The sequence below is a fragment of the Apteryx mantelli genome, chromosome 1 (genome assembly GCF_036417845.1).
Source record: "Apteryx mantelli isolate bAptMan1 chromosome 1, bAptMan1.hap1, whole genome shotgun sequence".
NCBI lineage: Eukaryota > Metazoa > Chordata > Aves > Apterygiformes > Apterygidae > Apteryx > Apteryx mantelli.
The window spans coordinates 58679668-58706489 of NC_089978.1; the positions used below are offsets into that span (position 1 = coordinate 58679668).

At 36.7% G+C, this 26822-nt stretch overlaps 1 protein-coding gene across 1 annotated transcript in view; it reads right to left on the reverse strand.

Annotated features, from left to right (window-relative positions):
- ABCC4 (ATP binding cassette subfamily C member 4 (PEL blood group)) overlaps positions 1 to 26822 on the reverse strand; it is a 152095-nt gene that overhangs the window by 114983 nt on the left and 10290 nt on the right. The window contains exons 2-9 of the mRNA XM_067293393.1: positions 22506 to 22616; positions 20094 to 20214; positions 19217 to 19441; positions 14036 to 14125; positions 13403 to 13566; positions 8727 to 8852; positions 5905 to 6154; positions 2290 to 2394 (exon numbers count right to left, since the gene is read on the reverse strand). Of these exons, the coding sequence (XP_067149494.1) occupies positions 2290 to 2394; positions 5905 to 6154; positions 8727 to 8852; positions 13403 to 13566; positions 14036 to 14125; positions 19217 to 19441; positions 20094 to 20214; positions 22506 to 22616 (1192 nt within the window). The remainder of the gene's footprint in view (positions 1 to 2289; positions 2395 to 5904; positions 6155 to 8726; positions 8853 to 13402; positions 13567 to 14035; positions 14126 to 19216; positions 19442 to 20093; positions 20215 to 22505; positions 22617 to 26822) is intronic.

Genomic DNA, 26822 nt, shown 5'->3' on the forward strand with positions numbered 1-26822 from the left:
GGCACTAAACTGAGGCACTTAAATTAAAGCACAATTGATGCTGACAGCTAATGACCACCAAATGTCCCAGCTCCCCTGTGCCCTGTCAACTATCCCTGCCTTTCATTTTCCTTCTTTTGCTGCTTGTTCTTGCCTAACCTTGCAGACAGGCTGTTCAGGGAAGTAAGCTGTCAGAAAACAAACTGCATAAGAAGTGACGTGGTTTCTATTGCTTTAACTCTCTGAGCTGGTTCATCGGCAGGGTCATGCATACGAGCATTAATGCCAGCACAAGGGAAGGAACGTAGGTGTAGGGTGCATGGAGAGAAGGATACAAGACTGGTCCCTTCAGGGACTGCTACCCCTCAGGTGAGCTTGTGCAGAACTTGTGTGCTTCAGTCAAGAGAGAGAAGTAATTCATTCCATCTAAGGGCTTTAAAAATCATATACTGCATAAAAATACTACACTACTTAGGCTCCTCATTTAGATGAGTAAAATTACATGGGATACGTTTGGCTTCTGCTTAAATTCCTGAGTTTTAGACTGAAAGTTGTTCAGTTGAAAAGGCAAACTGTTCCATAAACTAAAGGACTGTCGATAAGAATCCACACACAAAAATTCCGAGTCCCATGCTGCTATCGAACTAGCCTGGGGGACTCGGATAATACTTGCCTTTGTAAAACAAGAGAGAGACCATACATTAATTGGTTTTGTTTATCTTTTGATAAACTGCAATATACCATGTTAAGTTGTTTTCCTAAAAGCCTAGCTAATAATCCCTTTCATACTTCCAGTGATTTTGGATTTGTTATTTTTTTAATATCTGTTTTGGCTCATAATTTTAAAAATAAAAAAAAATTACCATCCAGCTGTACTTTTGTTAAACAGAGACCCAAAGAGTCATGAAAAACCCAGTAGGGTAGCAAGCTAAGCAGGTACATGACAAAGTATAATATATATTTTTATTCCTTTCATAACTCATCTCTCTCTCTCTCTCTCTCTCAGAACCCATCATCTTTTAGTAAGAACCTATAAAATTATTTTGCAACATTATAGCAGAACATAGGAGAAGTGACCTGAGTTTCTCTTATAGTTCTGGGAGAACTATTCTACACCCATGTACATTTCAATTAAATATCCAAATGAAAACTGCATAAAGGAAACCAGTAATTCCAGTCATACTCACCAGCTTTATGTAATGTAAACTTCTCATGAAAAAAATGAAGATGTTTTATGGACACATTATGCAACCATTTCCTATAGATTGTTAACACTGGTACCAATGTTGGTTTGGCGACAAACCAAAGACTAAGAAATACATTCCATTTTGCATTAGAATGTATTCATCATTAAGTATTTCATACTAATTAATGAAAAAAGTGTTCAGTATCTCAGAAAGAACTTATTTCATAGAGACAAATCTGAGAAAGCAAAACACCAACATAAAGTAGCAATGTGTTGCTGAGTAGTATTATTAGGTAGATCCTCACATATATCTTCATACTCTATCCTCCTTGGGACACAGCATGTGTTGGGGGAGGAAGGTGTATAAAGGGAAGTATTTGACATGTCTTATTTGCTGTACATTAATATGCCAAATTCATTTTCAGAGCTTCCAATATTTCTCATGTCTTCTCATGAAGACTGAAATCTTCATAGCTTCTTTTATGCAAGGATAGTGACAGCTCATAACATCTCCAATAACTCATCACAAATTGCCGCTTATAATGGCAATTCTAGTTTTAAAACAGAATGTCAGTCTTTGCCTCATTTAAAGAAAAGGATATGTAATAGATTTATCACCTGTATATTGTCCCTTTTTCTAATCATTTTGGTGGTTTTGGTCCATTTCAAGTAAAGGACAATATGTAGTTGAACAATCATCATTAAAATACACAGAGTAACAAATACTTACAGCTTAGTCTCTTAAGCCTTCAAATTTGTTATGGGAAGTACAATATAGTTCTGGTTCTAGACCAGTGGACTGATGTGCTGCCTGCCTTTAATTACAAATTCAGCATCTGAGCTACAGTGCAGTGCTGTTAAATAACACAAAGAGATACTTTCATATAGAAATGTACATATTTTAGTTAGTTACTCTTAATATTCAGGAATAGCTACTACTAAGATGCACTTGATACTGTTTCCCATACTGTTCTATGGAGTTAGCTTAACATACTAAAAGGTTTCTCATATATAAAAAGATACCATACGAAACATCAGCACACTATATATAGATATACTGTTATGTAAACTTAAAATGCCTGCACCATCAATATACTCCTAATGTTTAGTAGAAATAAGTTTACCTTATCCCAATAGCAAATCAAATCCTGAACATGAAGAATGATGTTCTCATTACTACTATGCAGTTGTGGTTTGAAGTGTGAAACCTCATCAAGTATCAGAAAGTTCTGCAACAAAAGAAAAGCACAGGGTATTGCTTAATTTGCAACTAGGAAAAGAATGCAAGCCCATGGTTCTGTATGCAGCATACAAAAAAATTATTCATAAAAAAATACACACTGATCAAGAAATCATATTTCCAAAGCAATGCTCAACACCTTTGAACAGTGCACCTCTAACTAGCTAACCATTCCAGATAGTACCCAGAAGCATAGATTTCACAGCGTAAGAGTCCTGCAGGACTCTAATTACAACCTGCTCAAAAGCAAATTCCTGAAGCAAACAGAATTTAAGAAATTGGCTCCGTTTTTTTTTTTCCTCGAAATACTGACAAACCTTATAATGATTCGATTCCCTCTTTCCATGCAGAAGGGACGAAGCCCTAACTACAACACCTTATCATTCCACTGCTTTAATGGTGAGGACTGACTTTATTCTCGTTTTGCTTAAAGGACCTGTGAGGACACTGTACAAAGCTGTTAACAAGTACTGAACTAATAGTTAGCCTGCATAAATTAGATAGATACTGAAGACTTACAGAAGTCAGTAACAGAAGAAGAAACAGAACAAAGACGAAAAAAACATGAGAGGACAGGAACAGTACTGCTGTGTCTCACCAGGTACAATGGAACTTGCTCAAGATTCAGCTGAGAGGTATCATTAAAAGAGCTGTGAAGAGTCGAGCATTTTAATGCAGCAGTCTCCAAACTCAATGCAAGTATACATCTCCACCAAAAGGAAAAAAAAATACAAGGCCGCACAAGTCTGAGCTCTCCAGCCAAGAGAGAGCGAGTTTGCCAAGGGCTGTTTTTGACAGGTGGGAGTAAATGGGCATGTGTGTAAGAGAGAACTCAGGTTAAAAAGGTGGTAGACGGGGAAAGAAACACCAAACAGCCTAAATAAGTATGGGGGTGTGTGGCTTGAGAAAAGACCTTGGAAATATGATTTGGATTTAGATGATGAATGAAATATCGTGGGAACTATGAGCAAGGAATCAGTCTCCTGTTGTTCAATTCTTTCTGCATTTATATTACAAGACTTCAGGAGGAGCTTCTGATAGCAGTAGCATTCTCACCAGGTATAAATTCTAGCTAGCCATTTGATTCAAAAAGGTGACAGCACCACAGGTGGAATCATTTCAAATAAAATTAGTACAAATGATGAAAAAAATTATATGGCTAATTCCAAGAACTGTAAACATTGAGGGGGAAATCAACACCAGCAATAAAATTTTTGAAAGCAGTAAAATAACTTAATCCTTAAAGATTTTTAAGTTCTCTTAAAACATTCTTGCACTCTTTTTGTGCTTATTAATCTTCCATGCAGAGAAAAATGAAATTGCTAGCTTTCCACAGGATGTTGAGAAGCAAACATTAGCTTGAGATAGAACTGCGACCTTGAGAGAGAAACCTCTATCTTTCATACCCAGATGAAATTTATCCTCCTTTCATAGTCTCTGCCAAAATAAGCCTCCGAAAAACAACAGCTCTTGCTGTGCTTCAGGAGGGGACCTTGAGCCTATTGCTTCATCACAAAATAGGGGATAAGCTTCAAGAAGAGAAGTAGACCAGATTTTAGCTGTTCAGCTAGGGTGAGGGGGAGAAGAGAGCTTAGGAAAAACAAAAAAATAATAATGAGACGTTAATGGTCTTTTTGTCACATGGTGGCCTATGTATGTATGCATGAATATGGAGGAAAGGCTACTTCCCATCTGATATTTTTCTTCTGTGTTAGCTGAAACATAACATATCCTGTTTCCCTGTCTCCATCTGAGCATATTTCAACATCACTGCTGAAACCTTACTTGTTCTATAAAGCCTATGGAAAGGCACCTTCTTTGCAAAAAATATTATATTCAGTTTTGCCCAAATATACCTAGACATAGTCTTAATCAGTTTTTCCATATCTCCTACTCTCTTTCTGCAATTCCTTTACATTTCTCTACATTTCAATCACATGTCTTCAGTCAGGCAACACCCTGTCATCCAATAGTAGAATGTCTAACCTTGACCCATTTTGCAGTTCGGAAAATTAAGGGTAAAGGTAGATGACTGCACCAAGAACGCTACAGCTTCATTAGTAGAGTTCTTTACCTATTCCAATGAATTTTGGAGCTGGTTTCTAATAACCATCCTTAGGAATCATAGTGACAGGGGAATTGGAGCAGGCTGTTAGAAGCAAAATCTTGTAATATGGTGGAATACAGTGGATGCACCCTAGGATACACTGGAAATTGGGACAGGAAAAAAAGGAACAGATCATCACTGTCTCTGCTCAACTGTTTTTCTGCTCTTCCTAAGGCACCTTTCTCAGCCAAAGCATATCTCCACCTGCACAGCTTGAAAGATCCCTTCAAACAGCATTGCCCTGGAGCTGAACACAGGGTATATGAGAGGACAGAACAGACAGCGCACAATACCCAGTATCCCAAGCATTCTTCTCCCCTCCCACAGTTTAGTTTAAGCAGTAGTAATATATGTTACTGCCTACAATATAGCTGTTGTTGCGATTTTCACACATTAACATTTGCTAACTCTACTTGCATCAACTTTTAACAAACCCTTCTTCGAAGGGCAAAGATTACCTGTTTAATATGTAGTTTATGTGTGGGCTTAGTACAATTAGCAAATTTATCAGCAAGAAAACTGATTTATTTTACTCAGGCATGTGAAACTTTAACAGGAGATTTTAGCTACTTTCATCAACAAATTACATAGTGACACAGCCATATGATTACATGAAAGGCACTTCTGTTTTTCTGGTTCCAGACTAGATTAACCTGATTTTTCACACAATTAAGGTCTAGAATGGCTGACATGCTTTAACTGTATATTTCCATAGCCTGGCAATTTGGGATTTTTTTTTTTTTTTAAGTTTTAAATTAAAAAAAAAAATTGCACTTAAGTCTTTTGCTCTTGTAGTTTACACTAAAGTGCTGATACATACAGGAAACATAGTTTGTGTACTTATTTTATTCAAAACATCACACTAAACACAACAAAAACAAACAAAATAAAGCCCCTCTGCTACAATAGCAGCATGAGTGATATTCATTCTTACTGAATTTGTAGAGTCTTCATTCCAGTATTGAAAGAAGTTCATACACTAGCTAGGGCCCATGCCTGTCCTTCACATTTGACAGGGCAGCGCAGCGCACATGGAGTGTGTCCCCTATGTCTCCCATCTGCTTTTTTGTGTCTTCCTTATTTCCAGGCTCACAACTGCCAAACACAACATATCTGTGTATCTGCACATTTTTCTTATCTCAAAAATGTCTATAAGAGCTCTTTATACACACACTTTCCTCCCACATTTCACCCCACCAGTTGCCCTGCAGTTTATTTCTTACTTTTCCACATACTTTACGCAGCAGCATGTTTAATTTTGGAGGTAGATTATTTCATTAAAAATCCCAAATTCTGCAAAACTAAAATGAAGCTGCTTTTATTGGTGACACTGAAGCATTATTAGATTAAGATAACAAATCCATAAACCATTCAAAAAATCAGTAACCATACCTTGATTCGTCGTATGCTAACCACTGCCTCGGATACTCTCTCAACAGCCGCAGGGAAGAAGAGAGTTACTGTCAGTCTTACTGCACCATACAGCGACACTGCAACAAACACCCGACTTGCCGAGATAACATTGCCAAGCAGTACATATGCCATGAAAGTCATGAACACTGTTATTTTGCTTGCCACAAAGAAAGAGGCTAAGTTCAGTCCTCGAAGGTAGGAGCTTTTCATAACCATGGCAATCTCCTTCCTAAAAATGCAAAATATAAATATTCACATCAATCTCTTATCACAGTTGCCCTCAACAATAGGATGAGGAAACCCCACTCAGGATTTTACTTCTATATCCTTTCTCCTCCCTTTCTACCACCCCAACTCATTTGGGAAGAAGTGTACTAATGTGTAAATAATGAAAGAGAAAAGAGAGGCTTAGAAGTTGAGGAAGGTATTTAAGGTTGTTCTTTTTTCCTGAAGCTTTTATTTTGGGGGCTTTTTTTTTTTTTTTTTTGCACGCTTTTATCAAAATCAAAAGCTGGGTTGTCTACAAGAGCAAAGAGGAAAAAAATTTTTGCATAAAAGCAAAGCATCCAGAAGCTCCTAACCCTTCCAGTATCAAAATTCAGTTGAGTTCAGTCACAAAACTCTTGCCAAGATCAGTACATCCACAGCTGAAAAACTAGTGCAACTTCCAAAAGATAGAGTCCACCCTTGGCCCAAGTAATCCACTGTTAATTCAGCTGCTGTTCCTCAAGCTGCATCGTAATATTTGCAATATTTCCTCTGATCTCATTCTAATTCCTTCCTCCTCCTACATTTGGACCCTGCTCCTGGCTCCCTTTGCTCTAGGAATTCTGGTTCATAATTCAGAAAACACTGGTCTGTGACCAATTGTTCTGCTGGCCACTACGCTATCTAAATTGTAATTGATAAATTGCACAGACACACAAGTCTCCATCTAGCAACTGAAAAGCTGCTGATGCATGTGTTTTTAATTTCCACTCCAGCTAAATCTCAGTTTCCACTTCTAAATGACTCATCAAATCAGATCCTAGAAATGTTGCTGCACCTACAGTGCATCTATAGTGTGGCTGCCATCAGGCTTAATTTGTTATTAAAATAATAGTTTTTCTTTATCAGGAGAGCCATAATAACTTGCTCCTTCCACACACATTCTAATTTTATCTGCTTGAATTAATTTAGAATAAATTCTACTAAAACAATTCCTAATTTCTCTTTCCAAATATTCTGGTAAATCTCAGGGAAAATTTCGATCATCTTGATTTCCCTTCCACTTGGAACTATATACTAAGATTATAAATTCAAGCTATGATTATACCACTTGAAATATATTAAGTCCTCACTTATGGGGAGAAGGATGCAGGATGCACTACTGGAAAACTAGTTAAGCAACTTTCCAACTATACTTGCCAAATTGGCTGAATTGACAGACTTTCAAAGAGTTTCAAAGAGTTATTTTTTCAGCTTAAGGGCTCCCAATCTCTGATCTCCTCCAAAGTACTTTGAAAGAACATTTGTAGATAAACTATTTGAATTGGGTCCAATTCAAATACTTCTACAATCCTGGATGAAACCCTTTTCCCACCCTCTAATAATCCTTAATAATCCCTCACTATCTGCGGATAATCAGCAAGTCCTTTGTACTACTCTCCATAAATATCAGAAAAATTGTGTCTTAGCCTTAAGACTACACTATCTTACAGCACAGATTTAAATCAAAGGAAACTAATATGGACAACCACAGGAAAAAGAATAGAGGAGTTCAGATGTCTTCTTAATGACTGTCAAGTGTCACTGTGTAAATACTGGGTAATGATGGCTCAATTTAAGACTTAACTACAGGTTTCCACAGTGCTGTCGATAAAAAGTAGCAGGATTCAGGATGCCTTTTGGAAGAGCTTCTTTCTTTCCACCATTAAATAGGAAGCCTCTAAACTTAATGAGATATTTAACCTAGAAATCTAAGGTTTAGTGATGTGAATACTCTCACTGAGGAAGCTATCAACAAAGAAATTCTGGCTCCATGCAAGAGATGAAGCCTCTAATCAATGAAGAACATTCAACTAGCACAAGACCCTCTATTTAGAAAAAGGAAAGGATTAAGTGAGTGGGGAAAAAAGTCAGAGAAGCCACAGTAGGATGACAACCTCCTTCTCTTAGGCAAGTAATGGACATAACATGAAAATTAAGTGATGGGAAATATACATCAGAACTCCTACAGTTACCCTTTAACACTGAACACTCTCATACTGTCAAGTAAAAGAATAAACAGTGCCTGAAAAACAGATTTAACAGCAAGTTTTAATCAGATGCTGACAGACTTCTAAAATGATACCAAACTCAGTTGGCCTTGCACATATACAGCTGGAGAATTTCTGAGCTGCAGCCTTTCTCCCCTCCACCCTTTCCAGGTGGTTTGGAGAATATTTCAAAGGGGACAGAAAGGCAATTAAAATACTATCTGAGGATGCTATCATTTAGGACAAAGTCAGATTCCATAAATATGTCAGAAGAAAAACTTCCATGATAGGAAACATAAAAAAAAATAAGAATTTACATAAACTCTCTTACATAGAAATACTCTATTACACAAAGCAATAGAATTTATAAATATCAAAGGGGTTGTTCTCATTCTGCTTCCTTAAGATAAATTTTCATTCCTTCCCTTTTCTTATAGTTATAAAAAAAAGCCACACAGAGGTTCAAGTAAAAAGCTCTTCAAAGCACAAAATAAGGTATTTATTGACTTGTAAAAATGGAAATAGATATATATCATGTAACAAGATGTATCTTTACAGGATTACCTTCTTAAACCATTCACAAGTTCTGCAAATGATTTTTCCCAAGCATACATCTTTATTATCTTCATACCACTTATGACTTCATTCATGGTCCTAATCCTGACATCTGTAAAGGCAGCTGTCTTGCTTCTGTAATTAGCAGAAAATAAAAATTCTCAGACTCTCAAAAGAAGACAGACTATTTATTTTCATATAATATACTCATTTTAATGATATTTTTACTTTTACTTGAAAAGAAGATTCATAGAACTGTAATTGCATTAAAGCTTTTTCCTAAAACAGTCTCTTACAGCTGACACACAGCAGAAAGATTTGGTATGTCTGTATTCACAGTATTGTGTATTCTCAGGGAACTGACAGTTAATTCAATGTTTAAAATTATTATTTCAGTGTGCACAAACACATGGTGTTCCTTAAACAACATATTTATGTACAAAAAATGAAGTACTTCAATTAAAAAATACACATCCAAATATTAAATTTAGAATTAAACAAAAATTAGGAAAGTATTTTAAAAAGCAGGTTTTGAAATGCCAAAATAACAACCTCTCTCAAAAGGCCATTTTGACGGTGTCAAAGAAACTGGCCTCTGTTTATGTCTTGTTAAGGCTAACTCTATTTGAGGCAAAGATTACTCAACACTAGTGCATCAGCTACAATTTAAGAAAGTAAATCTAGATATGTTTTTGTTTTACTAAATAAACAAATGGCCTTTAATTGTTCTGTGAGCAGTTCCAGGCAAAAATATGCATTAAGAGCTGTTAACGATCAAAGTATAAACTCAGGTTTTTTGACCAGTGGAAGACTGTATTGATTTTTAGGCTTTTAATAGCTAATCAACATTCCTACTTTCTCAGAACAGGGATTACAAGCAAGACATTTTTTCATCACTAATCAGTTCTCACATTAAGACCAGCTGTTATTCAAATCTGTGTGTATGCGCACGTGCATGTGTGTGTGTTCATGTGTGTATACACACACATACATACATACCCTTTATTCAAAAAGAAAAAAGAAATTATAATAGAAAATAAATTTGCTTATTATTCTATAAAATGTTACAAGAATTTGTAATTAACACCAAATTAAAAAAAAACAACAAAACTATTTTGGTCCCACATTTGCAATGATGAATAAATTGGAAAACACGTGCGTGTGTGTGTGTATAACTAAACAATCAAGTTACAATTTTATTTAGGAAAAAAAATCATTGAAAGTTAGAAGCCATGTAAAACCAAAACCATGCACACTGCAACTCTGAATTCATTCCTGCATACAAACATACTTAGCATATAAAGAGTGGCCTATAGTAGGCCTTATTTTGATAAATTGTATCTTTTTTTTCCTAAATTATATAATTTTATATAAAGCCAATGAAAGTTAGGTTTAGAAACCATATAAAAAAAATAACAAAATGTTTTTCAAAAAGGCTTGCTGCGTCTTCTCAGTTCAACCTGTCCTCTAAAATTTCTCTGGTGCTCTGGAAGTAATAGCCATGTTCAAAGCACTTACATAGAAAGAATTTCAGGCAACCGCCTGGCATTTTAAACTGACTCCTCAACACCAGTATTCCAGAAACGTCAGGACGACTGAAGCAACATATTACGAAATATTTATACATGAAAAGTGATAGAAGAAACATAGGAAAGTGGCCCTAATGTAATCAAGGCTTCTTTGTAAGACTGAAGATAGCTTAGCCTAAACCAACCTTATTGGCATGGAACAAGATTATCTTTGCTAAGTTCTTTTTTTCAAAAAGAAAAGTCCTCAAAGAATTTGAGAGCTCCTCCTTTCTCTCCCATATACATGCACCACCACTGCAAGAGACAAAATTTAGAAATTTAGAATATGCTGTTCATGTCTCTGCAGCAAATAATAATTTTCACCTGCAATCTTTTGAAAGTCACCTTTCAGACCTAATCTACATAGTTGGTCTCCAGATAATAGTAGGTTGGAAAAAAAAAATAATGGAAGTATTTCTCTTTTTAAATGCTGTAGATGAAAAAAGCAACAGTTCTCAGAGTAACATTTCAGCAAGAAAATTTAAAAATTAGTTTATCACAGCAAAATAACCATCCTCTTACAAATTGCTTTAAAATGTTCAAGAGTTTGGGGTTTTTTTTAGTTACACTCCTCTATGTTGCAAAATCTTATTTTGTACATACATACCAGAAGCCATTGGACCATCAGATAGCCACTGAGCCATCTCAGTGGTTATATAGTGGTGTGAAGTATGCAGGCTTCAAATGCACTGATACCAATTTGCAGCAGTGGAAGTCGATCCCCAAGTTTTAAAAAGAGTAAGCACAGATCAGGATAATTGGAACGCACATGGGCACAGAGCATGCTTAAGTGCACAACAGTGAAGGACCTGAAGGTTTCCTCAAGACTCTTTCAAATGTCCAAGAAGTCCTCTAACCATTTTATAAGTTGTCAAATTCCTTTCTGCTTTCATAAGGCATATTCAGTGAGTTCTGATTATGTTTAACCCAACAGTTCCACATAAAGCTATTTTTTCTTTTAAAAAAATCTAACTTACAGATTAGAAAGTGCTTTAAATGAGAATATTCAGTGCTTTGCCATGCAACTGTAAAGGGCCAAGCTCTTATGAATATATATAACATGGTCTTCAGCTTGATAATTAAACTATTTCTAAAATATCATATAGCATGTGTATTTTGTACAACTTTTAGTACTTGTGCAGATAAAAGCAATACTCAGTAATATGGTGTATACTATTCCATGTAATATTGAGTCCATTTCTGCAAGCTCCTACAGCACTGAAGCTAATGGAAGTGTCTGCATCATAAACGGACGTGCATATATGTGCTTACAAAACTGGGCCACAAGTATAATGCTGAATAATAGCACAAATTAGCTGCCACACTGAGCATGCCTGGATTTTAGCAAAAGCTTTAATCCTTAAATTACTTCTTCATAGGCCGATTTCCTTAAACCCATGCAGATTCCCAGCAACTGCCATGTGAACACAAACATCATTACAGGGCTGGAATCTATTTTAATTTTTCCATTAACTCTTTGCATTCATTGGGCTACAAATACAAAGATCTGTGCACATGTATGCAGGCAAAAGTTTTTCTGGTTAAGAAATTCTTTTCCTTGCATTGCATCCAAACTAGTGACTGTTAATGGCTGGGGGGAAAAAACAGAATATTATAGGGCCACTGACAAACTTTTTAAATGTGTAATTTCCAAGAAATTTTTCTCACCCTGTTGTCTGACCATAGTCCCTTAATCTCTTTGTACCTCAAGTTTCCCATCTGTAAAATGGGTATAACAATGCTTACCACTTTGGAAGAGCACTTTGAACACCATGGATAAAGCACGATTCAAGTGCTAAGTATTCTAACCGTTACTATTAAAACCCCAACAAAACAACAGTGATATAGTTTATTACATATGCATACATTATACTTAGGCAGTAAAAATGAGCATGTAAGAAAATAATGAAGTGTTCTAAAAACACCTTTTATCATATAAAACTAAGAATTTGGCAGAGGACACTGAATGACTAATTATTTAAGAAATACTACATGAGCATAATAGCTGAAGACTATCACAGTGGTTATAAACAGAGGAGGAAGTCCATGAGCTGTTCTGACTTTGTAATTCTCAGATCTCTTTTCATATCTAGCCAGGCAACAGCAATGCCAGTCTCAATAAAATACAACTTGAAAGAAAAAGTAACTCACTAAAAAGAGTTTTTCCTATCCAAACAACTAGAAGGATGCATTCTGTTCACCCTGAATAGAAAAACGCAACAAAGATGAATAACACTACTAAGTATACAAGTACATAGTAAAGGAACTTTAATAACACAAAAATATTTTCATTAAGAGAGAAGAGTCATTTATAAATTCTTGATGTAAGTAGAACGTTATTAGTTATACAAGAAAAGGAAAGTTAGGAAGTCAAAATGTTGTAGTTAATATTGTCATTTGAAGTAAATGATTTTTCAGGAAGAAGTCAGAGAAGAACAAATTAGATTTGTTTGATAATGGAAAACTACTGCAGATTCATTTCATATTTACACAACCTAGAACCTCACAGTTAGAAATGTCAACGGAGTCATCAGAACCACCATCATAATTTTTTTTTTCCCTTCTCTCTCAATTCTTTCCCCTTTTTCCTCTCATGATCTTTGTCTAGGAGGGGAGGCAGCAAGATCTCCGAACACAAAATTTTCAGAGCTTTCTGCTGAAACTTCTGTAATATGCCCATAAGTTAAACTTATGATGGGACTGGTAGTATTGCCTTTGCAATAACTTCTCCCTACATGTCAGTGCAGGAAGGCACCTGCAGCAACGGTGCAGGAAGGCAAAGTTCAAGGAGCTGTAAAATTCTGCACCTAAATCTACAGCAAGGCAGCTACAGAAATAGCCCAACTCTTCAAGGTACAGAACTGCCATCAGGCATCAGAGATTTTCAGCATCACTTGAAGACAGACCACTGATTCAAGTCCCTAAGTAGGAATTCAGAAATATGACATTAGTGACTACAAAAAACACTGGCAAAAACAAAAGACAAAGCAAAAAACCTCACCACACAGAAGTCAATCTCAGAGCAGTACTCTGACTCAATCCAGTCCTCAGCCAATCCTGGACACCCACTGTCAAACCCAGGACAGAACACCTACAACCCAGTACATGCAACCTCACCTTAGAGAAGAAAAAAGCCTCCCAATGCAGGTCTGTACAGGAAGAAGAATAATGAGAACTGCCATTCCTGCAAGGCACGATGGGCCTATTTCCATCCAGAGAAGTACTGTTACTGCTACAGCTTGAATTGGTCCAGCCCACAAGAAGTGCAAGAAAATTGTTACCTAGGCAAACAGTTAAGAAACAAAAATTAGCTTTCAGCCTTAGCTAAAAATAAAACCCTAAAAATGCAAAGTTGAAGCAGCACCTCTGCCTGCAGCAAGTAATGAGACATTCAGTCAGAAGATTCAGGGAGAATCTGCACCAGATTCAGAGACCTAAACTTAAGGGGCTAAATGGAAGTACCTATGCTCCAGAAAGTGACCAAATCACCATATTGATTTTGGCATATCTACATGCACCAACATATCTCTGAAATTATGAAAACAGCAGGAAAATATTTAAGGGGAAAAAAGTATGTTTTCCTCCCATATTTCAAGACACTATTTCTATTCCTATGATGTTTGAGAAACAACTAGGAAAAATATTCATAAAAGACACTTTTATCACCAGCTGTGAATAAAATATTCATAACTCAAATCCTATAACTTTTTCAGCTTCAGACCCTTCAGCAAGATCTGCAATACTTCTTACCTGATCAAATTTGTTCACATCATTTGACAGGAGATTTACTATTTGACCAGTGGTAGTTTTTGCCATAGCTGTATTACTGAGACGAAGTGCCTAAAAAATGAAAAACAGTCTCAAATTATCACTGCTTCTATAGCACGTTACACCTATGTTTAGAAGACTCAATCCACAAATATTATATCGGAACAAAAGCTGAAGGCACATTACAGATTTTGCCTGAGAATATCTGGGCTATAGTTCAAGAACCTTATCTAACATGTTGGTTGGGTTAATATTCTGAAGAAAATCTTGAAGATGAACATACAAAAAAAGTCTAGGGAAGGACTATGAGGGGAAAAAAGTGCCATAAAAAACACCATCTTTACTTTCTCAGAAGTGATTAAAAATGGGAAAATACCAACATAGCAAGTTATTAAAACTAAACAACACATCTTGTAATCTTCCCTTTGCTCTCTCCCTCTCCCTCGTATTATGAGCATAGGTGTAACATTAGAACAGAAAACTCTACCTTGGGGCTAAATGAAAGTCAGGACAAGGTTCCACCAATTAAAAGAATTATTTTTTGAATGAGATTCATCACAGAAGACAACAAACCAAGCTATAATTTTAAATTATAAGTTCTTAGTAACACTGCAAACTGTGCCTTCTGCCTTTGTAGATCGGAGTTAATATCCCTTTACAAATTAATATAAGATTTCCCTTGTTAATAGGTCTGTAAAATCATAGATTTCTGGATTATATTAAAGAAGTTTAGCACATGTTATGAAAAGCAGTAACAATGAATATAAAATATTTTTAGAGGTTAATAAATAAGTTAATCAGTAGAAAATAGTATTTGATTATAAAAATATCCCACAAAACATATCTGGAAATATGCAGTCTGAACATTACTGCAGAGATCCAAACCGAAATAACTCAAAGGTGCAGAACTCTATAGCCTGCTACAAAAAAAAAAAAGTACAATTTTGTAGCACAAGTAAAATAATACACAAAATGTGCTACACATTTTCCTGTAACCAAAATACTTAATTTCTCAAAAACATTTAGCCTTTTTAGGTGACGCACATCTGCTTCGCCCCTTCCAAATAATCAGTCATTATTAGGATTCCTTTTTGATCAAGAATCCAATCTGAAGAACACCAATTGCTTCAAAGATACTTTCCCAGTAATTGAAATCAGGTGCAAGAACATCAGACACCAAAGAGCTATTCAAAGCACCGTTTCAAACAAAGCGCCTTACCTGCCTGCACCTCTTTGGTAGGTTACGGAGGTATTCGTTACCAGCAGACTCCCCACCCTAACTTCACTAAAACCAGCTGGCAGCAAGACTCAGAACCCTACAAAGCAACTCCCCTGATATTCCAATAATAAGACTAGAAAACAGGATATATGAGAAGCAAGATTTAATTATTTGAGAAAACTATTGCTTCATACTCTGTCTTAAGCCATTTGCCTCCCATCTGTCTGAAACCTCCAGCTAACCTGCCTGTCTGTAATGCAGTCCCAGCACATCCACATTTCTATCATGTTTAATCCACAGCAAAGATCAAAGCTGATAAGCTGCTAGAAAAGCTGTTAGATACCTATAGACCATAATAATAGGAGTTCAAGCACCAAGTACTTGGGAATGTTGTCCCTAGGGTGCCTTTACAGCACCTACTGCTATATATACCTTTAAGACACAGACATATATGCTTTTTGAGGTGCACCTGAGGCTACCCAAAACACTGCACTTAGCTCAGTGTCAGTGGCCCTCTCAGACCCACCACCTGAGCTGCTTTTCCGATCTCTTCCTAGCTAATTTTAGGCACCCTTAGTGTAAAGAGTTTCAAAATTAGCCCAGTTCCTTTGGACCAAGACAGGCTAAGGAGGAAGCACACAAGCAGCCGAGCCAAAAGGAGGAGGCTTGTCTGTGACGTTTGGTCTTCCCAGGAAAGAGACAGCCATTCCCAGAGGCAGCAGCAACACAGTTTTAGTCTTTTCTTCTCTTCCCCACTCCAAAATTACTTTTGAAATATCTTTTTTTTTGGTAGTGAAACGAACTTTACATTTTCCTGGCTGAATGGACCTGTCTAGACAGAAGGAAATGGCAACACTGAACACAATGGAATAGTTTCACTTACTTACAAATTTCTACCAAAAGTCCTGTTTTGCTCCTTTACCTGCCCACTATCTGTGTCTTTAAAAACTGCTTTGACCGTAACATTCCTAAATTCATTTTGATGGTAAGAGAGAGTACCAAAGACTAAAGCTACATATTTTAAGAAGTTACACACCTTTTAAAAAAGGAACTACAATTTGAACTGGCATTTTATTTTACATTTGCCAAATACCTGTTTTCAGCACAACAAGCTGCTTGATTTTTCTCTATATATGTTTTCCATGCATATGTATTTCCCAGCAAGCACCCTTCTTCAAAGAAAATAGGTTTTACTTGCATGAATTAATGACAGTAGTTTGTACTCCTGATGTCTGTTTAGAATTCATCCTTTTCTCCAGATGTAATTGCATTGACCCTATTTCCATTTTTTAACCATTCTTCGCATTCTGTATTCCCACTCATTTTAATCTCTCCCTGCCCCAAACTGTTAATTTGAAAGCAGAGGAAAAAGGGAGAACTGACCATAGAAAGGACTAATACAGCTATTCCAGTCAAATAGCTGCTGCCACCTTTGAATAATTGTCTGCTTCCTGTCTCAACCAGCTACTACACAGCTTAAACTGCCCTAGTGTCTATTCTAAACCTCAAGCAACATATAAAACTGAAGTCTTTAAAAAATAAATAAGCAGCCTTCCATAAGTAGTCTTTGGTTTTAAAACATGAGATTGAAAGTCACAAGAGAGTCCATTTTCATCTTTGTTACAAACTTCCTATGTGAATCACTAATACTTCATACAGATTACAAAACATCTTACAGTTTGAATACAGGCTTTTTGCAAATAACATCAGTTTTTAACCTTCCAAGAAAAGCGGTATAAAATTTAAGAATTCTTAGCAGTTGATATTTTGTATTAAGGATGCTCTCCCATCCACCCCATTCATTCTTGCAAATCCTAGTTTTTATTTACTACAGAAATTAATGACCACTGCAAAAGTGCTTGTAAATTAGCATCCAGATTCTTTCAAAAGCATAGGTGAGGATAAAGGGAAAGTATGACCCATCTATAAACCCTGAATAATGAAGACAACTGATTAGTAAGGTTTATCGGTGTTCTGCCGTAACTTCAGCCTTCACCCTCAGGAGTAAACATTTATGAGATGAGGGGAGATTAATTTTCCATTTAATCACATCTCTAGAAATAAGGGTACACATTATGAACATTTCTTTTCCAAGCTTCTAGGCTCCTAAGCCAATATCAACAACGTAACAAACAACTTTGCTATGTACATATTTCATGAATTTCAAAGTGTGTTATGATAATCAGTATACTAAATTAATACCTTAGAGATATGTTTATGTACAAGAAAGCAGTGTGCCATGTTAGAGCCAAGTTCCCAGAGGATAATTTCCAAGGTATCAGAAGAGGGAGGAGAATAAATATGTGCATGAAAAACAATCACCTTTACAAGGCAGCCATTTTTACTGCCCTCACTTTGAGCTTTTGCCCTAAACCTCGCATGACCTATACAGGTAGCATAAATGTTTGCTTTAAGTGAATGGTACCCGTATTTAATAGTTAAAATAATATGGATTTGTTTATATACTAAATAAACTGCACATTCCTGATCCCTTGCTTAAATTTCTTTGCTGAAGTAAACACTGGCAGGTCACTATCCCAGTAACATCAAAGAGAGGCCATTTTCCCTTCCAGTGCCCCCAGTGGCGTTCCTGCCTGGAAATGGAGACAGGCTTGGTAGTTTGGGTGTTACCAACAGCTTCAGAAGAGAGGAGCAGACATTTACAACTGGTTTGCTTCCTCCCAAGAGCACATGGAGATCAGCATTTCATCCTGGGTGTTGTTTGCCTACTTCTCCCGCAGTACTACCTATAGCTTCTCCTGTCCCACCTGCCATCTGACAGCAGCCTCAGCTCCGTCAGTAGTCGAGGGTAGCTGTATCTCAATCAGGACAGGCAGACAGCAAAGAGAAAGATGCCACAGCTCTCCAAACATACTTCCTTTCTCACATTACTGGGTCCAGTCCAGGACTACAGTGCTCTCACAGTACAACCAATAATTGAGACTAAAAAACAGCTGGCTCTATGCTATCTCCAGGATTCACCTTGCTTCTGAATTGTCTCTGCTTTCCCCACTCTTCTTTCTTTCCTTCCCTCCCAAGTAAGAGAAATAAAAGATACTAAGGGGACTTATCTGTGAAGATGCCAAGCATCCCTTCCAGTCTAGAGGAGGTAGCAGCAATACTGCAATACCCTGGGTCTCACCAAATTACAGAGGTAGTTACTCCAGTTTTCACCTACTGCCTTACAGAATATTAACATTTCTGGAGTCCTCTCCTAAAACTGACTTGCATGTTTTTATGACTTTTAATCTAAACAAGGCTTCCACACTGTTACAGACAAAGTGAGTACCCTCCGAAAACCTACTAATGTGGCATACCAAAAAGGGGGGAGAGCCTTTCTGAGTTAAGAAGTAGGCAATTCATTACCTCTACAGCACTGTTGGAAGAAAACATAAATAAAATCACAGCATGGGGAAAGAAAAGACACTGCAGCAATTGGCAGGCAATTGAGAGTGCTAAAGGAGATGGTGACAGCCAAGCATGATGTCCTCCCTAGCTAGAAACTGGGAGGCCAGGTAACTACCACCTCAAAATGGCTAGGACCCAACATCCATTGGATGGGATCTCTGCCCTTCTCCTGCTATAGGTTGACCACCTTTTACTATTCCAGCAAATATCCCCTCCGCCAGCGATGGGAAGGCTTTTCTCCCACAGCACAAGTAGGTGAAAGTCTGCAGCTTTCCCCCAGTCTTTAGGGCTCTTCAATCCATCACCTTCACTCAAAGGACTGAAGTTGTCATTCAGACACCACTCTACTAAAAACAGTATAAAATGCACACAGATGCATTCAAACACTGATGTTTATTAGCATGCATAACATTTCTGCAAATCAATAACTTCCAGGAAATTGCAAGAGTATACATAACAAATAGCCACATTTTTAACCTTATATACAAAGAAATAGCTATCAAATGCCAAATACAACCATAAACATGTTTGCTTACCTTCCGATAAATCATATGACACATAGCTACCCTCAGCTTCATGCCAGCCCGCTGTACATGATAGAAGTATAAGTGGTGCATTATAGCTAGAATAAGTGTGCACACAGACAGAGCAGCTGCATAGCAGTATGCAAAATTCAAAGCTACCTCATCAGAGGAATCATAGTTTTCAAAATAATTAATAATTTTTCCCAAAAATATTGGCTGAATTATTTTAAGGGTTTCCTAAAGGAAAAAGAAAGAAAAAAAAAAGTATAAACAATTTTGTATCATACTATGCTACCCAAATTTGTGCCCAGGCCAGTAAGAACCAAATTACTGTTGCAAGTCACATCCCATATTATTTTGTTTTATCATGCTCTAAAATGCCAAGCTGAAATATATCCCATATTAAAGTTTAGCTGATTCTTTAAAAAAGAACTCTCTCAATTATTAATAAAAATTTTGATCTTATAAAAGCAAGTTACATGAATATGTATTGCGCTTCCATTTTTCAAGATGACATAGTATGACATTGCACATAGCAAAAATCTTTTTTTCTATGGGACATTCCATTCAGATACATAAAATGCAGGTAAGACCTACAAAGCAAGTCAGATGGCTTATATCATCTCAGCAGTAGTGCACTGAAAATAGCTCTCAGTTCCATGTCCACAATTCCACAGTTATGAGACTCACTGAAAAAATATCTGACCTGATTTTTCAATCTCTAAGGGAATGTAGCTCTGTTTTACTTTTCTGACAGAGTTTATGAACACTCCAGTTACTCTGAATGGCCCAGCATGAAGTCACCAGTATGCACCACGCAAGCCAGGAGGCCAAATTTCACATTGCTATTGGCTAGGAAGCATGTTGTATCGTACTTTACACCACTTACCTCAATCATTGTGAAAATTCCAAAAACTAAATAGGATTTCCAATAACAGAGTATGATTGCTTTTGTTAAATGTGGCATTCTTCCATCCTTTTTTGCTTTTTGCACTTCTTTATCCCAGTACCTGAAAAATAAGAAGCAAATATACTGGAGGACAAGTATAAAACCACAAGGCAATTAGCTAGAATAAAACAGATTCAGACCTGCAGTAGGATTGCCACAATCACCTCTGTAAATCACTTTTCATTAAGACATTAACACGATAATAAAAAGTCATGTTTTCTCATTTACAAAAACACGTATTTAGCATTACAGGTCTACCTGTTCTCCTACAATCACAAACACGGAGGCAGCAAAAATATTTGCTTGGCCATGGTTAACTGCTATTGCCTTTGATGCATTTGCATAAGATGAAGTCATTCTTTCTTTATTTCCTCTCAGTTCAGACAGCCAGTAACCTTAGTTAAGAGCCAATTACCATATGAACTCCTAACTATGGACTAAACTGAGGCAACATGGAGCGCCTTTATCTTTCTATAAGCTCTGCACTTCCCCAGAAAGGTTGTTATGCATGATCCCTTTTTTGTTTCTGTCATGTGCTTCGATAAAGAGGAGCAGATATGGCACAAGACCAAAAGGAACTGTCTACAGCAGTTTAGTCACTTAACGCTCCCCACATTTCTCCAAAGGCAAGGATTACAACAGCAGAGTGGCAAGGATCTTTGTGTTACCGCGTGCTTGCCCACAAGTAGGATACAATCCGTTCACATTAAAATCAAAGACAGTAAGAACAAACGTGAGTTTGTTCAGTTAAATATGAACAAAAAAAAAAAATCAGGACTTAAGCAGATTTCTTAAAGTACACTGTTGTCAGACAAGATGTTCTCCCTTGTTTCTGTATGCTAAATACTTTCTGCCATGACCTCCAACCTTGCTAGTTTGAGGGCTGAAATTAGTCTAAGACATGAAAGCCTAGTTTATTACTTTGCAACAAGGCACACAGGTTTGAAGCATATAGTGTGGATAGAAGAACAGAACTTTTTAATTTTTTACCCTCCTTTATGCTACAGGAATTATATAGACATTGCCTAAATGCTTCAGATTCAGAATTAAAACTGCCTAGACTCTGTGGGATTTGTTGGCCTAGGTGAAAAGGCTACTTATTTAGGTGGCTACTTATGAACTGTATTCTTTGCTTCTGAGACAATACACTAAAGAGTAAAAAAAAAAAAAAAAACACTTTTTTTTTGGATGCTCTATTTTCTACTGCTTCCTGAACTCATGGAAAGTGTGTGTTTTTACTGTAAGTCATTGGAAAGAGTTCATCTTCCTGTACAGCAAACCCTCTGAACTGCTTCAAGGCATGTCAGTGGAATTTGACAAGGATCTCCAGCTAGAAAGATATTAAAGGTTGCATTCCCATGAGTTTATCACAATCACTCTTTCTCCATTTAACTCAGCCAGAGCAGAAAGATGAAAGAATTGGTCATAATCTTTACTTTCTGGATGCTTCTTTCTTCTCGAGAAGTCTCTCCTCCCAGCCAAATTATTAGGAAAGTTGATTTGCCATACATCTTTCAGCGTAATTGCAAGAAAAAGCAAGGCCAAGCTACCACTTTCTTAGTTCAAAGGCCACCTTTCACTAGGAAACAAGTCTCCTTCTAATTATATTAAAAAAAAAATACTTTGAAGACAAAAATAATCTTTCTCTAATGTAAGGTTCAAGCCAATTTACATAAACCGTTATTTTCAGAAGATATTTTACAAATTAAAAAAAAAAAAAAAGAGAGATTCTCTTGAGTCCATAATCACATGAACTGGAAAACTGGAAAATAGTCTAAGAAAGGATACTTACAGCAAAATAAGAACTCCTCCAAGAGGCAAGCTTAGATGTCCAAAGCATTTTAGCTTGTTTTTATTTTGCTTATATAGCATTTAACCAGAAAGTGGTATATTTTGAATATATACATACACACATAAAAGGTACACAGCTGTCACTTTTAATTCAGGTGTTCTCCAAAACAAAAGGCATTAATCTTTTGCCTCGTTTCTATACAGAGAAAGTATAAAAGTTTCAACAGCCATTGTACCACAGATCAGAAGAGTCCCATTAATTTATTAAGTATTACTTCAATAACAGTTGAGTCTTCTGTTCTAAGCACTCTGCAGAGTGCCAAAGGAACTGCAAATGATGTAGTGAAAATACTCAAATATATTTTTATTATGTATAACTTGAAAAAATTAAAATGTTTCCATGGTAAATAAGTTCACAGTATTACTCTCTACTCCCCAGAAGGTTTAACAGAACACTTTGGTAAACTTTACAGCAACCTCTTTTAATTTCAGAATATGAATACAATTCTTATCTTCATCAGCAGATATACAATGAAACAGAACAATGATTTTTCTCCTTACCACTGTAATTCTTCTCCAAGCTTCTCCGAGGAGTCTTCTGGCAACACTTTATACATATCATCTTCTTCAAGCTTCCGTTTATGTCCAGTAATAAATAAGGGATTCAACCACCTATTTAAATACAAGTTATTAATAAACTCATCAGTGGACCAGAAGAGTAATTCCACTACATGTTAATTCCATTTTTCTACGCCTTTCCTCCCTCTTCTTCGCATCTGTAACCTCAATATCCCACAGATTTTACTACATTTATCTTCACAACACCTAAGAATTAAATCACTTCCATTTTACAAATGGAAAGCAAGCTCTTGGAGGTGTTTATGCCCCACAGCACCTTACTCCCAGTCATCCAGATAGCCAATACAATTCTTCTTGGCCATAAGGTAAGTGTTTTCTTATAGTGGGAATCTCATTCAAAATTAGCCTTTCCTTAAATATTTAAAAACGGAACTAATCCAACTATTAAAATATTGACAAATTGTATATCAAATGGTATCATATATTAAAAGACATTTTTTGTAACTAGCATGATTGCTCATTTATATGAAAAAAGGAACTGCTGTTGAATTATCATTTTGACAAACAATAAAGTTAAGTAATTTAGAGACACCCACTCAAATGTAAAACAGATAAATAATGTATTATTACTAGAACTAATATTACACATTTTGGAATTATAAACACAAAGCACATTCTCACATTTTAGAGAGGAAATTAAGTGTGTAGACTGAAAAAAGAAAAAAATATTTTCTATCAAATATGGCCAGATTTTTAAAAGCTCAGCAGAAGAGAGCTTCAAAAAATTCATAATAATGTTCTTGTAGGTGTAACAGAATAAGGATATAAGCAAGGCAAGGTTTGTAGCAATAAGTAATATTTTGTTAGATCAACCGACACTGTTGATGAAAAGGCTAAGACTAGCTTTTACGCACCTAGACTCTTCTTCAAACCTGAAACACAGGTCTGCTCCACAGAGCGGACAGATGCATGACAGCAAAGACAAAAGTGATAAAGTTGTTCATGAAAAAGAGAAGGACACCTATGAAACAGGCATGGCTTAGTGAGAAGAGAGGGGTTAAAAGTTTGCCACAAAGTTTACAAACTCTCTCTACTGAATCCATATATTTGGTTTCCAGGGGAGGCATGACTTTTAGCTCTCAGGCTTGTTTTCTGAGTTTTTGAGGTCATCTTGCAGGATCAGAAACAAGAAGTCAGAGATGGACCTGTTTTGGAAAAAAATACTCTTACACTCACGACAAAATGTTTCTGTCTCATGTCAATTGCCTGTGAAAGTCTGTAACTGTTGTTTAGTTTCTGATGCAAAGTTATTCCTTGACTTCACAATGCAGTTTTTAAAAGAGCAGCTGGTGCACTAGATGAAGCGTATTACTTGCTGGAAAGCAGAGGTGAGAATTCAAGGCTGTGATGGTTTGCAATGAGGGCACTTATTAATTCACAACCACAACAGTGGTTATGAACACACATCACAGCTTTGCATTTCTTGCTCAGGCATGCTCCAACTCAATTTTGTATACACTGGCTTATGAGAAGTCTGTTGATTAGACAGGGATTAGTTTAGAGAGGGTGGAGGGGCAGGCTGAATGCTAGAAGAAAGGACTCAGAGTTTTCTCCAAAGTAGGGCTGTTGCAACAACCTTTTGCATAGGCTCCACAGCACAGTGCTATGTGACAAATGGGATCAACGGTGTTTTTCCTTTGCTGCTTAGCACGGTATAGCACAGCATGTGACTCATTCAAAGACTAAGTCTGTGCTTGGAGTAGCATCTTTGATGGCTAACAGCCCTTTTTAAACTCGTGGGGCGGGTACTAAAGATCTGCTGTATCATACGTGAGCTAAGTCCTCAACATATGTTAAACATACAGAGACAATTAGAAATAGAAAGTTACTTGTTATACAAGTTGCTTGTTGCTTCGACTGTACGACCAAGTAGTACAACTTTCTGGGCTCAAATCACTGTGATTCTTTCCTTAAAGCTCCTGACCAAAAGCCTCAAAGATCAACTGCTCCAGGCAGCAAAAGAGCTTCTGCCTGATTTGACACAAGACCTCTGCGTCAAATGGCAGAGCTGTGCTCTGGGGTTCGACACTGGGAATAGCCCTAGTGAACCTGCTCCACTGAAACGCTGCTTCTTTGGCTCAGTTCTGCTGCCTACCACAGGCAAAAAGCAGACATGGGACAAATAACCTCAAGGTCATTCAAGCACAATTTCTGCCTGCTGGATGAGAGGCTCTATCTGCTCCAGGACAGACAATGATGGGAAAGAGCTGCAAATTTCAGTCGACTCCTGTGGTTGATACTAATTGCTCCTCCTCTTGCAACATCAGTATGAGTTTCCAGTGTACTCTGTAAATGAGACACAGATCTCCTTTCTAACAGAGTAGGACAGAGGATGAGCAATCTTCTCCCGCTGCTTTAGCACAAGAACCATGATGAGGCTGTTTTTCATGAAAATAGAGAGATTATTCCTCACGGCAATGTAAGTGGTTAAGAATTCCACTAACTATTGCTGTCAAGGTGGTAAAAATGAAAAGTGTTCTGACATTCAATCTTAACAAGGAGCATAAATAAGATATTTATTACCATATATTGGTGCGTGTATCAGAAAAAAAAGTTTAAAAATGAAAAAATGCTCTCAGTTTTACTCTGTAGAACAAACTTCTTGGATTTATACTTTTTAAAACATTGTAAAAACCTGGCCACAGAAAGAATTACACTTCTCTTGAAGGTGACTACCTTACCTTGATGTCAGTTTGATTCAGTAGTATACCCAACAGTAGCAAAAAATGTTGACCATGGTCCACTTGAAAAACAACTTGATGAAATATAATGGTCTCAAGTCTGCAGGAGGGACTGCTAGAATGATCTAGCTTATCCTTTAGCCTTAAACTCTCCAAAACACTTACTGATAATACACCCACCTCCACTGAACTTGTATGGTTTGTGGAAAATCTCTCATCACCCTAACCGGCCCATGTCAATCAAGGACTGTACATACTATGAGAACGGATTTCCAAATTAAGTAGCAGATGGAGATAATGCAGAGTAAAAACTGCCAAAATCTCAAATTTTTAAGACTATTGGTTCAATCAGAAGTAGCACAAATTCAGGGCGCTTATATTTTTCTTTTAGTTAAAACTATAATCTCGAAAACAGTGATGTAATTACACTGCAAACTCTATTTTAACATTAAAAAAAATGCAAGACAAAAACAAGCCAAAGTATGCCAAAAACTGTGGTAATTTGTTTTGTGACTTGTTTATTATAACGTACAATAGGGCAAAAACTCAGAACAAGTCCACATGTTTTTGTGAGGTTAGGCAAAAAAAGGACAGGAATTAAAACAACAACAAAAAAAAGTAAATATCACCACCCACTGTCGAGCTTTCCTGTGCCTTGCTGCCGACTCTGTGCTTACCTTGCTCTGTCTCTAAAATGTATTTTATTCATTGGATAACTGAGCTTGCAGCCAACACTTACGTACTTAAATGCAACTTTGGATCTTGGAGAGATGCAGAATTCCACACAGGACAAGTCACAGTCAGTCTGGTGTTTCTGTGGTCTTGCTTTGATTCTCATATTGACTCCAATTAAAACTTCACTTCCAAAGGTCATATAATTAATAGAGGGATTATAAGATTGTTCTCATAATTCTGACTCCTCTCAAATAGATTGGAAAAATTTGCAAAATCTTGTGCCAATTTAAACTAACCACCACTCTGGAACAGTCAAGAACAGCTATGCACACCTTTAATGTGCAAAACAAGTTATGTAATGGAGTACCTACCAGAATACTTTCTACACTGTTCAAAAACCTATTTAAGATTCCTAGACATCAGTGATACAAGCCTCTAATTTTATTACACCCAACTACTCTCTCTCCAATTATTAAGTGTTAAGAACTACTGCTAGAGAGGTCTTAACAGTATGAAAGCTTTTTAAAAGTATATTGTGCTATTGCATACTACAGTTGAAGATCTTTAGAACAAGGCTAAACATTTTTCTTTACAAATTTCAAAATAAGCTTAGTCTTTGGGAGAGTTTTCAGCTCAAAAATGATGTCTTCTATTTGTCCATCACAAATTGTCAGTACAACAAGAACAGTACAAGTTTGCTGCCTCACTGATGTGTCCTGAACTTCATGCTGGAAGGTCTACTTTCAGATAGAAGATCTGGCATCAGGATGCCACATATGAAGGCAGATTAGGCAATATTGAATTCTCTCCTTTTAGGACAGCATCAAGACCATCCTGTTTCACCCAGGCTGCTATTACAGGAGTCACACATTCATAACAAAAA